General features: G+C 62.0%; 1 protein-coding gene across 3 annotated transcripts; it reads left to right on the top strand.

Annotated features, from left to right (window-relative positions):
- Nucleotides 1-343: 343 nt before the first annotated feature.
- On the top strand, nucleotides 344-14,908 carry RHBDF1 (rhomboid 5 homolog 1). Of its 3 annotated transcripts, XM_037034503.1 has the most exons (19): nucleotides 344-460; nucleotides 8,079-8,219; nucleotides 8,289-8,419; nucleotides 8,691-8,795; nucleotides 9,258-9,471; nucleotides 9,913-10,122; nucleotides 10,194-10,316; nucleotides 10,388-10,545; nucleotides 10,936-11,193; nucleotides 11,303-11,414; nucleotides 11,538-11,612; nucleotides 11,701-11,862; nucleotides 12,579-12,679; nucleotides 12,810-12,873; nucleotides 13,264-13,358; nucleotides 13,590-13,665; nucleotides 13,731-13,831; nucleotides 13,925-14,078; nucleotides 14,209-14,908. In XM_037034503.1, the coding sequence occupies exons 2-19, from the start codon at nucleotides 8,103-8,105 to the stop codon at nucleotides 14,626-14,628; spliced, it is 2,676 nt and encodes an 891-aa protein (XP_036890398.1). In that variant the 5' UTR covers nucleotides 344-460; nucleotides 8,079-8,102; the 3' UTR covers nucleotides 14,629-14,908. The 3 variants fall into 3 exon arrangements, with proteins under 3 accessions (XP_036890398.1, XP_036890399.1, XP_036890401.1); XM_037034506.1 differs by lacking the exon at nucleotides 8,691-8,795 and having other exon boundaries at nucleotides 345-460; XM_037034504.1 differs by lacking the exon at nucleotides 8,691-8,795 and having other exon boundaries at nucleotides 8,079-8,419.
- The last annotated feature ends 267 nt before the right edge of the window (nucleotides 14,909-15,175 follow it).

Below are 15,175 nucleotides of genomic sequence, written 5' to 3'. Positions count from 1 at the left end.
CCCCTTTGTCATGCACAAGTCAAGCAGAGAAGGGTCAGGAGTCACTGGAGTCAGGAAGAGGCTGAGGAAACCAGTCTGTAGTGGACCATTGGGTTCGGTCCAGCTGGGCCACCAGGTCGTCTCTCCTCAGCTGCGGCCCTCGCGACCCCCCAGCCACAGGTGTCTCGGCTGCTGGACTCTGGGGAGAGCGGAGCCTAGTCGCCTTCCCGCAGGAGGTGACTCGGGCCGGGCGGGCCGCGCATTCCTGAGCCCTGAGTCAGTGAGGCCGCCCCCTCCGGCCGGGCCCGCCCCCGGCGCGCACGCCCCTCTCACCCTGGCATTCCCGGCGGGCGGGCCGGCCGGACGGGCGGGCGGGCTCGCGGGCGGGGACTCGGCGCGGGAGCCTTCCCGGCCGGCGGTGGCGGCCCCTCCTGGAGGCCCTCGGGAGCCCGGAGGACGCCGGGTGCTGGCGGTGGCAGCGGTGAGTGAGCGCGCCCGCCGGGAAGGCGCAGGGCGCCGCGGGCGGGGCGGGTTCCGGGGCTGCGTCCGCTGCGCTCGGGCCGGTCTTCAGCACACTCTGGCCGGAGTCGGTGGCAGCAGCGGCCGGAGCTGGGTCGGGTTTGGGGTCCAGGTCGGGTCAGGATTTTGGGTTCGGGCCATTCCCCTCCCGAGGCGCCCGAACTTTCCTTACTGGATTTTCCCGAGCCGCCCGCGGAGGCGGCCCAACCCCGGATTCCAAACCCGGCGCGCCGCAAAAATAGCCCGTGGCTGGATTAGCATGTCCCTGCGGGCTGACCAGGCCGGACAGCTCGGCTCCAACCCCCGCCCAACAGCTGAGGGTCCGAGGAGCTGGAGGACTCTGAGTCCGGGGTTGTCTCCAGGCTCCTCAGTTGTACCCTCCCCACTTAATGTTCTCCTTCCCGGCTGCCACTGGCGGGTGGTGTCTCCAGGTCGAAACTAGGGCTCGGAGGGTGGAACTTCTTAGGATCATCCCGGTCCCAGCTGTACTCCCTGGGGATGGGAATCATATCAGCACTTACAGCAGCAGCTGTCGAGCTGGGAGTGGAGACGGACCCCTTTCTCCCCCATCTGTAATCACTGAAACTGCAGGGCTCTGGGAGGTACTTCCAAAGACAGTCAGTCCCCTACCCGGTACTCAGCGGTCTAGAGAAGTAGGCCAGGGTTGAGCATGAGGCCGCCGCAGGGCGCCTTGAAACGGGCCTTCTCTTGGCCGGGGAGATGGAGGGACCCTGGCTGCTCAGAGCAGAGGGCGGGGGCCGGCTGTCGCCCTGTGGGGCGTGTCTGTGGGGCTCAGTGGGGGGTGGGCAGGGAGTCCCCAGTCTGGAGCCCCTGCTCTGTGCTATGAAAGACCCTCCCCTCCACACACACACACCTTGGGACTTCCTGGCAGAGAAGATTCGAGGATGAAACTGGCTTTTCAGGTTTGCCCCAGTTAGATGCTGGGCACTCCCCACCCCCATGGAACCAGCTTTTGCCCCCTAGCCCCCACCCAGAGACTGGGAAAAACCTAGGGAACCAAGTAGCTGGCTGGGGTGGGAGGGGTTCCTGAGGCTGAGCCCTCTGCCCCCAGGAGTCATTCTGGGCAGTCTGGGTCCTTTTGCCTGAGAAAGGACAGGGGCTAATAGGAGGACACAGGAGTCCAGTGGCCCCAGATCAAAGGTGTCACCCCTTTAAGAAGCCTCCATTGGCTGAGCTGCCTCCTGTGGCACAGACTGACAATCCAGGGCAGCAGAGCTGGGGCGTTGCTGTGTCCAGTGCCCCTCACTCAGCGTCATTGTGCTGACCAGACAGACCCTGCCTTTGGGAGCTCCCATTCGAGGGGCACCCTTGGTTCAGAGAGAATCACCCAGGTCTCCACTGCCTTCAGGGTCCCCTTAGGGTCTTCTCAGCTGCAGCCGTTGCTCAGGGTGGCAGCCCCTCCCACACTGCTGCCCTCCCCAGGTGTAAGGGGCTCCTCGGTACTGGCTCCAGTTTCCCCACCCTGGTTTCTGTGACAGGATCGACTTTCTGTTCAAGGATCGGATTCCTCGGCTTCTGCCTGTTTTCTGGGCTGGGTGTGTTTGAGGGTGATTTCCTTTCCCTGAACCCAGGTGCTCTGCCTTGGAGAGGGTGGAGGGACGGTCCGGAGGGGCCTAAAAGCCCTTCACAGCCTGAGAAACCCAGGGTCCCTTTCACCCTAGCTCTGGATACACATGGCCCAAGGCTTAAATCCCCTTGGAGACCCGGTGACCTCAGGCAGTGACTGGCCTCTCTGAGCCCGATTCCTCATCTGTAAGATGGGTGCAGAGGGCCTCTCTCAAGGCTTGTGGTAGCTTGGCTGTCAGCCAGGGGTCTTCAGTGTGAGGCAGGTGTGTTGGGGTTACGATGACTGAAGCCATTTCTGCTCTGATAGCAGACATCGGGGGATCGAGTTCCCCTGGGGCCTCTCCAGCACAGAGGGTGCTGAGCGCTAAGCCCCGAGGGTGTCTGGGCACCAGCAGCAAGTGTGTGGTCAGTTAGGGACACTTAGCGGGCCTCTGCCTGGTGACTAGGCATGTTGATGGGGTATGGGCCTCTTCCCTCTGCAGTTTGACGGGCTGCTACCACCTAACTCCTAAGGTGCAGCTAGACTCCAGACTGTCACCCCCACAATCTGCTGTTGCTAAGTCCCTGCCCCTACCCCTCGCTGACCGTGGTGTGGACAGGTCGCCTTGGGGCTCCCACACCCCAGGGTATGTCTGCTCTGTCAGACCTAGCTGGGTTAGGGGCTTTAATTCTGGCCACTGGTAACACGTGGGCGCCTGCTGGGCCTTTGCACAGTGCCTTATACTCAGGGCTCTCTTTCCTGTGTGCCGCCCTCCCAGGTCGGGCCCCCCTGCCTTTGGGGCCTCCTCCAGCAGGAAGACTCTGTCGTTCTGTTATAGGCCCTCTGCAGGCTCCTTGGCCATGGTGGGTGACACGGGGAGGCAGGCATTTGATGTGGCCTTCTGATGGGTAGAGGGCAGCCTGCAGGTCATTGGCTAGGTCTCAGATCTGCCCCGCTTCCCTCTGAGGGTTGGGGAGGGTTGAGGAGGGTTGAGGGCCTGGCCCATGTCCCTCCCAGTACAATGCCATTTGCAGATGAGGCTAAGAAGCCCAGATAGGTGATTTCCGCTTTACCATCCAGCAGTGTGTGGTGGAGAAGGACTGGATTCTGGGCTGCCAACAACTAACGATCCCCCCCGCCCCATGGGAGGTCTGGGTTGGGCTTTAGATTAGGGGTCAAACAGAAGACTGAGGGTCAGAGATCAGGGCTCTAGTGGGGAGGTTGGAGGAGCTGGCTTCTGGGACCATGCTCAGGTGAGCCGGGGACACGTTGGGGCAGGCGTCCTGGGGCAGGGCCCATGCTCCAGCTGACCTCAGTGGTGGGCGGTCCCCTGGGCTGGGCAGGGCAGGGCAGGGAACCCATGCTTGGCAGGCCTGGTCCTGGGGCCGGGCCGTCCACTTGGCCTCTGGCTACCCCTGCAGCATGGTCCTGCAAGTGTGCGGGAGGCCTGGGCACAGTGGTGGCTCTGCTCACACTGGGGGATCCAGCTTCGCGCCAGCCGTGGCTGCTGGCCAGGCCCGGGCAGGCCAGGACTTCTCCTCATCCTCCTCCTGCCTCCTGGCCCAACTTTCCAAACAGGGCATCTCTGAAGGGTTCCGTCCCCAGTGTCTCCCACGGCCCCTACTCATGGCACTCGCTCTTGGGCCCTCCTACCCCCAGGCTCGCCATCCTCCCTTGGTTGCCTTGCTTAGGCTGCTCCCCAGAGCCAGCGGGCGGCCTCAGCCTCTGTGCTTCTTTGGCGTGCACCTTGCACAGGAGCTGCTGTGGCCCCGGGCCTCCCTGCACCCTTGTACAGTTCTGTCCTGAAGTGTCCTCAGTGAACCGCAGAGTGGGACCCCCACCCCCGCACGCCCCGGCACTTTGCCCCGATGTCTGCAGCAACTCCCACCCCTCTCACTGCGCTTAAAGCAGCCCCAGGGGGCCTGTGACTCTTCGGGGGCCTCTTCCCCAACCTCAGCTCATCTTGCCCCACACTTGTCCTGAGCTATTCAAACGCCTGGGGAGCAGTGTCATTTTTGTGTCCCCCTGCTGGTCTGGGTCCCCACCCTTGGCATTTGCCTTGTCAGCAATTCTCACTTTACTTCCAGATGCTCCTTTGGGAGTCTCCTGCTGGGTTGGGCCCCTGGTGGGCAGCCTCGGATGTTGCCAGAGTGACTCAGATGCTGAGTGACCCCTCGCAGTCGGGCTGTGGTTTCTCCCTGCCCCGAGGGGTCAGCAGAGAGGAGACGCTGCTGGGATTTCCACCATGAGGGGCTGTCTGGAAACAAGAGCCCACTGTGTACCCAGGGGAGGCCTGGACACTGAGCCACTGTGTCCTCTGGACAGGCACTGCACCCTCCCCAGTCCAGACTCTTTGTCCCGCCTGGGCCTGCCCCTCCCCCACACCCTTGGGTGCTGGTATGGAGCCCTCCTTGTGAATCCCACCCACTTGAGGCCCAGATGGGAAGCTGGGCACACAGGGGGAGGGCAGGCTGGGTGTCCTGGAGCAGCGTGGGCTACAGAGCACCCTTCTGCCTCTGCCCCATACACAGGAGGGGTTTGGGTGGAGGCCAGGGACTCCAGGAGGTCTGGGTGCACAGGCAGGGAGCTGGTGCCGCATCATGAGCTGCATGGCCCTGTGTTCCTGGACAGACCGAGGGCCGGGGCCTGTGGGGGCTGGGGGCTGCCTGGCCGCCCATGCATGCTGACCACCCGCTTTCCCGCTCCTTGCTTGTGCTGTTCCTGCCCGATGTGATCATACAGTTGGCTCCTCCTCCAGACCCAACTGAAGGGTCATCTTCAGGACCCAGATCATGGGGACCACCAGGATCTGCAAGCCTGTGCTCCAAAGTGGCCGTTGCTTCCCTGGCAGTGGCTCTGGGGCACGGTGGGCCCGGCAGTGACGGGGCAGCACACACGTGGGTGAACTCCTGAGCTGTGCTAGCAGAGTCCAGGGCCAGGAGAACCAGGGGGCGGGGCAGGCAGCAGGAGCTCTGGAAAGTCGTGTGTGTGTGTGTGTGTGTGTGTGTGGTCAGGGGAGCTGACCACGCAGCCGGCAGAGATTCCTTGTACTGCTGTGCCGGGAGCCAGCTAGTATCACCTAGGCGTGCGGGGCGTGCAGGGGGAGGCGCGTGGAGAGGCCGGCCCCCAGCCCCCAGGCTGCAGATTCCTGGCAGTGGTCCCAGGTGACACTCTGGGCCCTGTACCTCTCTGCGCCTCACAGCGACTTCACCAGAAGCACTGGCTTGCTTCTCAGGCAAGAACACCAAGGCTACACGGGCACTGGGTGGCTGGATGGCAGGCACGGGCCGCAGGCAGCACAGCTGCCCCATCCGAAACGCTAAGGTGGTTCCCATCCTGTCTGGTTTCTCACCCATAAGGCCCCACAGGCTCCAGCACAGCCTTGGGGGGCAGGTGGCCTGGATCGCTGCCTGGCAGGCGTGGCTTGACCGTGGCTCGGAGGGCACGCTGGGAGGTGTCCCGCCGCTGCAGGTTCTGGGCACTCCTGTCTGATCACTGGCCGTCTTCCCCATGTGCCTGGTGCTGTCTGAAATTCCACCACTAGTGCCTGAGACCCAAGACTGCTCTTCCCAGTCACCTCCTTACCAGCAGGGGGATATTCAAGGCCACAGGGTCTGTGGGGGGAGGGCTGGGGGTGCTGAGCACACCAGGGAGCACACAGGCCTGGGTTGGGCTTGTGACATGGGCTGGATGAGGGCTGCTGTCCTGGTTCAGGCCCCTGGGAGACCCATTTTCAGGAGGATTCATGTCACTCACTGCCCCCCACCAGACCTGCCTGCCTTTGTCCCTCTGCAGGGACCCCTTCGTCGGACCCCACATGGTGAGGATCAGCCTGGGTAGGCGCCCAGAAGGGACTCCCGGCTATATACAAGCAAATACTGCCTTCAGCCCTTGTCTTAAGATCATAGCACAAGAGAAGGACAGGGGCTTGGCTCTGAGGGGGCTACCTGAATGGAGAGACTCTTGGGTGCACAGTCAGCTCAGAGAAGAGGTAGGACCGTGAGGGATGGAGTAAGAGCTGGGGGAAGGCAACCTTGAAGGACTCCCCCCCCTTCCCCCCCCGCCAGCATGTTCCTGGTTGGTGTAGTGCCAGTGGGAGCTGTGAGCAGGGCCTGGAGATGGTCCCTAATTGGTGCAGGGCCAGGCGGAGTATAGTGATGAGTAGTGTCACTGGGGGGTAATAGGATCTGTGAGCAGCGCCCTGGCCCTGGTCATTGCAGAACCAGGGGGAGCTGTGGGTAGCACTCAGTGGTGCACCCTGTTGGGTGTGAGGCTGGTGGGAGCTGCCTGCCTCGGCCTGGCCTGGTCCCCGTTGACAGAGGGCCAGGAGGGGCCCTGCGCAGCGTCCAGGGCTGTTTTTGGTCTATATAGTCCCAGTGGCAGCTATGAGAACTGTCCTGGTCTGTCCCTGGTTTGGGTAGGGGCAGGAGGAGCTCTGCCCAGCACTCTGCGCCCTCCCTGGGCTTTGTCGGAGGGGGAGCAGACGCCTTCCTCGGGCGGTAGTCCCAGGCTGGGGCAGCACCAGAGTTGCCCTGGGCTGGGTCCTGGCCCTTCCCGGGGCTGTGAGAGCAGTAGGAGCCGTGAGCAGTGTCCCAGGCCTGTCCTCAGTCTCACTGCCCTGAATGTGTGACTTCCGGCAAGTCAAGCCTCTGCTCTCCAGGCCTCAGTTTCCTTATCTCTAAGGTGTGGGAGGGGCCTTCTCTGTATTTATTCCGAGCAGCTGGGGAGCAGGCTCAGGAGTGGGAACTGTTTCTGGGGGTGTTGGTAGGTGGGTTACAGACCTGTCGGGATCTGAACCTCTTTGAGGGGGCTGAGGAATTTTGGGGTCTCTGTCCTGAGTATTGGTTGGCCACTCCTGTGGTCTCTGTGCTCCCTGTTGTGCTCTGGGAACCCCCCCCCAGTCCTTGGATCCTGTTTTCAGGTCTTTTGTGGCCCTTCTTTGGGAAGGGGGATCCAGACCCGTCCTGAGAGTGATGCTTCGTAAAGAGGGTAATGGAATGCCGAGTAAGCCGTGGCCACTTGACCTTTGTCTCACAGTGCCATGGCCAGGCAGTGGTGGCCCAAGTCAAACCCTGACCTCCCTCTCTGCTCCGGGTCCTGGGCCCCTACTCTGCGCCTAAGTGATAGATAGATTCGGGATTGGGTCTCAGATGCTTAGGTTTGGGGCTGGACAGGCAGCCCTGCCGCGCTGAGCTGCTCTGCTGTTCTTTCTGGGTGCATGGCACCCCCTGGTGGTCACGACAGCATCTGCGCCCAGGTGGGTTTCAGGAGGTGCTGCTGCAGAAGCAGCTCTCAGACCCTGGGAAGCCACACTGCCACTCCTCTGTGACATGGAGCCTTCACACACCCCAGTTGTGGACGTAGGGGCCCTCTGTGTCTGGGGCGGAAGGCATGGTGGTTAAGAGGATTTGGGCTGAGGCTTGCCCCGAGCGCAGACCGCAGTGAGCTCCTCAGCCTGCCCAGGCCCCATGCTCCCCAGACCTTGGCTCCGCCAGTTCCCGGTGCCAGGAACTACCCTCCAGCCCCAGCTGTGCTAACTCGATCTCCTCCTTCGAGCCTTTGCTCCGGTGTCACCTCACAGGGAGGCATCACTGCCCCTGGCAACATCAATGTGCCGACTGTGTGTCTATCACACTTCACATCTTCTAACAGTGTTATCTGCTTACTTACAGGTTTTGTGTGTTTGGACTGTTAGTTCCAGGAGGGCAGGGATTTGTCTGGTTTTGGTTTCTCTGTTTCTGCACCTTGTGTCCCAAGCACTGAGAGTGGCTCCTCTAACACCTGTCACGTAAATTTGCATCGTCTGGGGGCCTGGCGTGGGCCCGGCGATGCGTGTCAGGATGAATGCGGCGGGGGCCGTCCAAGTCCGAGTTGAGCTCCTGGGCTTTGGTGGGGGGGCCGGGACCAGCCCGGTTAGGGCTATCACCGCGTCTCCTCTCTCACCGGTCTGTGCCCAGGGAACTTCAGGCATCTGTCAGCATGTGAGTGAATAACGCCCCCTGCCCCCTACCAGGCCGGCACTGCCGCACCCGGAACCATGAGTGAGGCCCGCAGGGACAGCACCAGCAGCCTGCAGCGCAAGAAGCCACCCTGGCTGAAGTTGGACATTCCCACTGTGGTGCCGCCTGTGGCAGAGGAACCCAGCTTCCTGCAGGTAGGCCCTGGCCAGCATGGGCTGTGGGTACTTCCTGTCCAGCCCCCTCACCATGACCTCATTGCCCAGCCCCTGAGACGCCAGGCTTTCCTGCGGAGTGTGAGTATGCCAGCTGAGACGGCCCACATCCCTTCGCCTTACCATGAGCCCCGCCGGCCGGTGCTGCAGCGCCAGGCATCCATCACACAGACCATCCGCAGGTACGGCACTCTGCCTGGGTAGCTCCACGGGTCGGGGGCTGGGGGTTGGTGGGACAGAGGCAGGCACACGGGGTCCCCTTCAGGTAGTGAGGCTGGGAGTGGGGCAGGGGCCCCTCCTGTCTCGGCTTTTTCCTCAGTCTCGTTCCCCATGTCGCCCTTGCCTCCTGCGCGGGGGACTGACTCCTCTCACCTACTGCCCTTCCCTGCTGCCCCCAGCACTTGCTCTCTCCTTCTCTGTCTCCCCCGCCCCAATGCTCTGGCTCCTGAACAGCCGGCAGGTGCGCTTTGGGCACGTCCACACTCTGCCCCTCTTGGGCTCCCCTGCTGCCCGCAGGGCCCTCCCACAGCGCTGGTCTCTCTCCCGGTCCCTGCTCAGGTACCATGGGCAGGGTGTGAGTGTGTTAGCATCAGTGGGTGTGTGCATGGCTTGGGGCCTCTTGGGGGCTGGCAGCCTGGTCTGCATTCCCTGGGGCTCCTACTGGCAGGTGCTGGTGGTGTTTTCGCCTGCATGTCCGAGGGCTGTGGGCAACCTGCCTGGGCTTGCAGTGTCTGTTGCTCGAGTCCTGTGGTGTCCCAGGTCAGGCTGCTGCCCAGGGCTCCTCTCTCCCTGGACAGGGCCTATTATCTGTGGCTCTAGTGGGATTTGGAGTTGGCTGTGTTTAGGAGGCAGCCGGGCTGGTACCCACTCATCCTCTTCACTGGACCCAGCTCAGCTGGACCCCAGACCCTGAAGTGATGGAGGCCTGGGGGAAGCATGCTACCCAGCCAGGGCTCCTGTGAGGCCCCCGCTGGGGAGGGGAGAAATCTGCTTCCCGTTATTGAGTCCCTCCCATGGCAGGGGCACAGCTGACTGGTTCGGAGTGAGCAAGGACAGTGACAGCACCCAGAAGTGGCAGCGCAAGAGCATTCGTCACTGCAGCCAGCGCTATGGGAAGCTGAAGCCGCAGGTGATCCGGGAGCTAGACCTGCCTAGCCAGGACAATGCATCACTGACCAGCACGGAGACGCCCCCGCCGCTGTACGTCGGACCATGCCAGCTGGGCATGCAAAAGGTGTGCCTGCCCCCCGCTGCCTCCCAAAGGCCTCTCACTCTGCTCCCCTAGGCTGGGGCTGGGGACACTGCCAACCTGAGTAGAGGAGGTTCTTTGAAGCTCAGGGTCTGGGACGGTGGTTGGATGGTCCCATAAAGATACCTAAGATAGATACTATCTGGGGGGGGGAGGCTTGGGGGATGGGACAGGTTCCTGGGACTGTACCGCGGGGCCAGCTCAGGATGGGAGAGCATCCCAGGGTGAAGCGCAGTGTGAAGGCACCACAGGTGGGGAGATACCCCTCTGGGTGCAGTGGCGTGGGGGGTACCCACAGCTGTCTGGGCGCCCAATGGAGCGTGGGAAGAGCAGCAGCTGTGTTCTCCACAGTGGGGCTGGGGTGGGGAAGGAGCCTTTGGGTGATGACCCAGCCCCCCGACTCCTGCGTCTCCTCCCCTCTGCCAGATCATAGACCCCCTGGCCCGGGGCCGGGCCTTCCGCATGGCGGATGACACCGCCGATGGCCTGAGTACCCCGCACACGCCCGTCACTCCGGGCGCTGCCTCCCTCTGCTCCTTCTCCAGCTCCCGCTCGGGTTTCAACCGGCTCCCACGGCGGCGCAAGCGTGAGTCTGTGGCCAAGATGAGCTTCCGGGCAGCTGCAGCGCTGGTGAAGGTGGGTGCAGGGGCTGGGCAGGGGCGGGGCTGCCCTAGTAGCGTGCCACATGCTCACTCCCTCACTGGCAGGGTCGCTCGGTCAGGGATGGCACACTGCGCCGAGTGCAGCGCCGCAGCTTCACCCCTGCCAGCTTCCTGGAGGAGGACACAGCCGACTTCCCTGACGAGCTGGACACCTCCTTCTTTGCCCGGGTAAGAGTTCAGGGGTCTCCCCCTGACCCCTCCACCTACGTGTCCTGCCCTGACCGTGTGTGTTTGCTCAGGAAGGTGTCCTTCACGAGGAGCTGTCCACATACCCAGATGAGGTGTTCGAGTCCCCGTCGGAGGCAGCGCTCAAGGACTGGGAGAAAGCCCCAGACCAGGCGGACATGACGGGGGGCGCCCTGGACCGCTCGGAGCTGGAGCGCAGCCACCTGATGCTGTGCGTGGGAGTGGTGTGTGTGTGGGGGGCAGGATGCCCTGGAGGGCTGAGGGAAGGGGTCCCCGTGGCTACTGTGGCTGGACGACTAGGGGCTGGGCTCCATTCGAGTCTCAGCTGCCCACCTGTGGAACAGAAGTGAAGTCCCAGAGCCCTGAGGCTGGACAGAATTCAGTGGGGAGGCCAGGGAACGGTCATAGACCTGGTCCCACCTTCCTGCCATCTTTGGAGGGGCTCGGGATTGCTCTTCAGATGTGAGGAGGAGGGCGCACAGCGTCTTCACCACTACATGGGAGCAAGACAGAGACAGAAGGCTGCCCTGGGTCTGCCTGGGCCCAAGTGCAGCCTGGGCGGGGGCCTGGCACGGGCAGTGACTGTGCTCCTTCCCCCCAGGCCCCTGGAACGTGGCTGGCGGAAGCAGAAGGAGGGTGGCCCCGTGGCCCTGCAGCCCAGGGTGCGGCTGCGTCAGGAGGTGGTGAGCACAGTGGGGCAGCGAAGGGGCCAGCGTATCGCTATGCCGGTGCGCAGGTTCTTTGCCCGGGAGAAGAGGCCTTACGGGCTGGGCATGGTGGGACGGCTGACCAACCGCACCTACCGCAAGCGGATCGACAGCTACGTCAAACGCCAGATCGAGGACATGGACGACCACAGGTAGGCACGGTGGGGGTGTGGCTCGTGGCAGGCAAGACTCGGCACTGGGGTGGGGGCTTCGGGTTGGAGATGCCCCCTTCCCCACCTCCGCTGACACTCTGCCCCGCAGGCCCTTCTTCACCTACTGGCTCACCTTTGTGCACTCACTGGTCACCATTCTGGCCGTGTGCATCTACGGCATCGCACCTGTGGGCTTCTCACAGCATGAGACCGTGGACTCGGTGAGCCCCAGGGCCCTCTCTGGGCCTAGACCAGTGAAGTCTGGGCTCTGGACTCCCTCCGGACCACCCAGGAAGAGGATGGCCTGAGTGGGCTCCTTCTGATCTCCCCCCCCAACTTCCCAGGTGCTGCGGAACCGTGGAGTCTATGAGAATGTCAAGTATGTGCAGCAAGAGAACTTCTGGATTGGGCCCAGCTCGGTGAGGGAGGGGCCTGGCAGGGTGGGCGGGCAAGGACTCTGGGCTGGCAGCGGGCCAGGGCTTCAGCTGCGCATTCCGCCCCTTGTAGGAGGCTCTCATTCACCTGGGTGCCAAGTTCTCGCCCTGCATGCGCCAGGACCCACAGGTGCACAGTTTCATCCTGGCCGCGCGGGAGCGGGAGAAGCATTCCGCCTGTTGTGTGCGCAATGACCGGTCGGGCTGCGTGCAGACCTCGGCAGAGGAGTGCTCGGTGCGTGCCCCTGCCGGCAGCGCGTGCCCCGCAGCTCTGCACCATGTGGTTGAGGCCATGTTGTGACTCCAGGTGGTGCTGGTTGAGTTGTTCTGTACCCTGGACCGTGGCACGGTGTGCCTTCCCATAGGTGCAAGGGCCCTTGCGTAATGGTCACCACTTTACAACCCCCCCCCCCCCCCGCGACCCCTGGGTCTGGCCCCACAGTCACTGTCAAGGAGTTGTGTGGTGTCTCTGACTCCGGCGTGTGCTTGGTGTTGTTTTTGTGCCTGTCTTAAGTATACGGAAGTGGTATTGCCTTATTTTGTCCACTAAACAACTACAGAAAGATTCATCTAAGTTTTTTTTTCCTGATGGAAAGTAATTTTTCTTTTTTAAAAAAATTATTTAATTGTTGTTCAAGTACAGTTTTCTTTTACTCCCATCCCAGCCCACCCCCCTCATTGAAGTTTTTATTACCTCGTTTTATGAGTGGTGCCAGCATTTATACCGGGCCCTAACTTTGGGCACAGGTGAATTTTAATTTTATGCCAACATGGATTACGTTCTTGAGCTTGTAACAGACTCTCCCCACATGCATGCACGTTTCCAGCGCATAAACGGATAGATTTTGGGTTGTGGGCTCAGGAGGATCTTGGCATTTGGCTTTCGACTCCTGCCTTCTGGAGACCATGCTGGCTGTGGGGAGGCTCTGAGGCTGGCCCTGTCCCCTACAGTCCACGCTGGCCGTGTGGGTGAAGTGGCCTTTCCATCCCAGCGTCCCGGACCTCGCTGGTCACAAGCGGCAGTTCGGTTCTGTCTGTCACCAGGACCCCAGGTCAGTCCTGGTGGCCCAGTCCCTACCTCCCTGAGCAGTGGGGAGAGGGCGTAGATGCCCCTCTGTGGGGCTGGGTGGAGGGGTGGCAAGGGCACAAGGCGGGGTCTGACTGCCTCCTGGGCTCATACAGGGTGTGTGATGAGCCCTCCTCTGAGGATCCCCACGAGTGGCCAGATGACATCACCAAGTGGCCGGTGAGTTGGGATAACTGCTGGGGTTATGGGGAGTCACCTGTATCATGTGGGGGAGATATCCACACCTCACCCATTTATGAGGCCAGGAGGTCCCCATTGTGGGACCATCCTGACTTTGGATGTAATGCCCTTGGTCTTGGCCTAGCCAATCATTCCACCAGCTCCTGCCTCTCTGAACATGTAGCCAGAACCACATAGACTTGGGAGGTCAAATGGCATGATTTCAACTGGACAGATGGGAAAACTGAGGCTTAGGATGCAGTAGTTTGCTTGAAGTCAAGGCCTGTTTTCTACTGTGGAGCCTGTCCACCTTTGCCTCAACCCCCAAAGCACAGTGTGGGCCCAGGTTTGGAGGAGGCCCCTACCCAACTCATCCCATTTGTGACCCAGATATGCACCAAAAACAGCGCGGGGAACCACACCAACCACCCCCACATGGACTGCGTCATCACAGGCCGGCCCTGCTGCATAGGCACCAAGGGCAGGTGGGTGTGCCCGCTCGCAGAGCAGGGCCCTGGGGCTCTGGCCTCCTGCTGAGTCCTAGAATCCCATGACATAGTGAGGGTGTGGGGGGAGAGGGTCTGGGCTTCTCTGGGGCCAGCACAGACAGGAGTGGGGCTGAGACCCAGGACTGCAGGGTGTGATCAGGGATGTCTGCCTCTGGGCTCTGGCCGTCCCCCTCTGCAAGGCTTCCCTACCCTGACTCGACCTTCCAGGTGTGAGATCACCTCCCGGGAGTACTGTGACTTCATGAAGGGCTACTTCCACGAGGAGGCCACACTCTGCTCTCAGGTAGGCGTCCGGGTGCGCGCCCTCCCCGCCTGCCAGGGCAGGCGCTGACAGGCCACTCTGCGCAGGTGCACTGCATGGACGATGTGTGCGGGCTCCTGCCCTTCCTCAACCCCGAGGTGCCCGACCAGTTCTACCGCCTCTGGCTGTCTCTCTTCCTGCACGCTGGGCAAGTGACACACACAGGCTGGGCAGGGTTGGGTGGTCTCAGGGACCCGAAAGGCGGCCCTCCCTGCTGAGTGCCCCCCTCCCCACCTCACAGCATCCTGCACTGCCTGGTGTCCATCTGCTTCCAGATGACTGTGCTGAGGGACCTGGAGAAGCTGGCAGGCTGGCACCGCATAGCCATCATCTACCTGTTGAGTGGTGTCACCGGTAACCTAGCCAGTGCCATATTCCTGCCATACCGGGCAGAGGTAAGGCTGCCCGCGGGTTTGAGCCTGGGAGCATCTCCATGTGGCCCCTCAGTCCTGCTCTGCTCTGGGCCACGAGAGGCGGGATGGCTGTGGTCCAAAGGCCCTGCTCAGCGTCCCCGCTGCCACACAGGTGGGCCCGGCTGGCTCTCAGTTCGGCATCTTGGCGTGCCTCTTCGTGGAGCTCTTTCAGAGCTGGCAGATCCTGGCTCGGCCCTGGCGTGCCTTCTTCAAGCTGTTGGCGGTGGTACTCTTCCTCTTCACTTTTGGGCTGCTGCCCTGGATCGACAACTTTGCACACATCTCCGGCTTCGTCAGCGGCCTCTTCCTCTCCTTTGCCTTCCTGCCGTACATCAGCTTCGGCAAGTTCGACCTGTACCGTAAACGCTGCCAGATCATCGTCTTCCAGGTGGTCTTCCTGGGCCTCCTGGCTGGCCTGGTGGTCCTCTTCTACTTCTACCCTGTGCGCTGTGAGTGGTGCGAGTTCCTCACCTGTATCCCCTTCACCGACAAGTTTTGTGAGAAGTATGAGCTGGATGCCCAGCTCCACTGAGCTGGGGGGTGGCGGGGCCTCAGGCCTGCAGCAGGCTGGGCCAGGCGGACCACCCACCCCGAGTCTCACAGGACAGAGGGCCTTGTCAAGCAAGCACTGTGGGCATCCTGCCTGTTTCCTGGACACAGACCTCTTGTGCCTTGTTCACCGCCGTTGAACCTCTTGTACTTCTGGGCATTTATTACACTAGTTCCTGTGATTACCTTCTAACTAGTCTCTTGACGACCACCTCTTGTGGCCAATAAATGGACTGGGAGCGTTTTAGCTGCCACCAACTTGACCTGACCTTGACCTTGTCTCCTCCTTTCTGACGGAAAGTGTCCGAGCACTTCCCCTCAGTGAAGTCCCAGTGGACCCACCTGCTCCCCTTCCTTAGAGTGACTGATAGCCATAGACACAGACCCATGGGCAAGCTGTCACATGTCCCCCCACAGACTTAGAAGTGCCCCCATCAGCCCAACCAGCAGCTGCTGCTTCAGCACCAGGCTACCGCCCATCCCAGGAGCCAGGGGGAAGGCACTGAGGCAGGTGGACCCCGTGCATGGCT

Source organism: Sturnira hondurensis, unplaced genomic scaffold (genome assembly GCF_014824575.4).
Source record: "Sturnira hondurensis isolate 20B ecotype Veracruz unplaced genomic scaffold, ASM1482457v3 Scaffold0022179, whole genome shotgun sequence".
In the NCBI taxonomy this organism is placed as follows: Eukaryota; Metazoa; Chordata; class Mammalia; order Chiroptera; family Phyllostomidae; genus Sturnira; species Sturnira hondurensis.
The sequence above is the reverse complement of the archived record's forward strand: the minus strand, read 5'-3'. Positions and strand labels throughout refer to the sequence as shown.

Coding starts and splice junctions, on each gene's coding strand:
- RHBDF1 (XM_037034503.1), top strand. CDS start 8,103: ATGAGTGAGGCCCGCAGGGACAGCACCAGCAGCCTGCAGCGCAAGAAG. Junction 8,796..9,257: donor CTCTCCCGGTCCCTGCTCAG/GTACCATGGGCA, acceptor CTCCCATGGCAG/GGGCACAGCTGACTGGTTCG. Junction 11,194..11,302: donor GAGGACATGGACGACCACAG/GTAGGCACGGTG, acceptor TCTGCCCCGCAG/GCCCTTCTTCACCTACTGGC.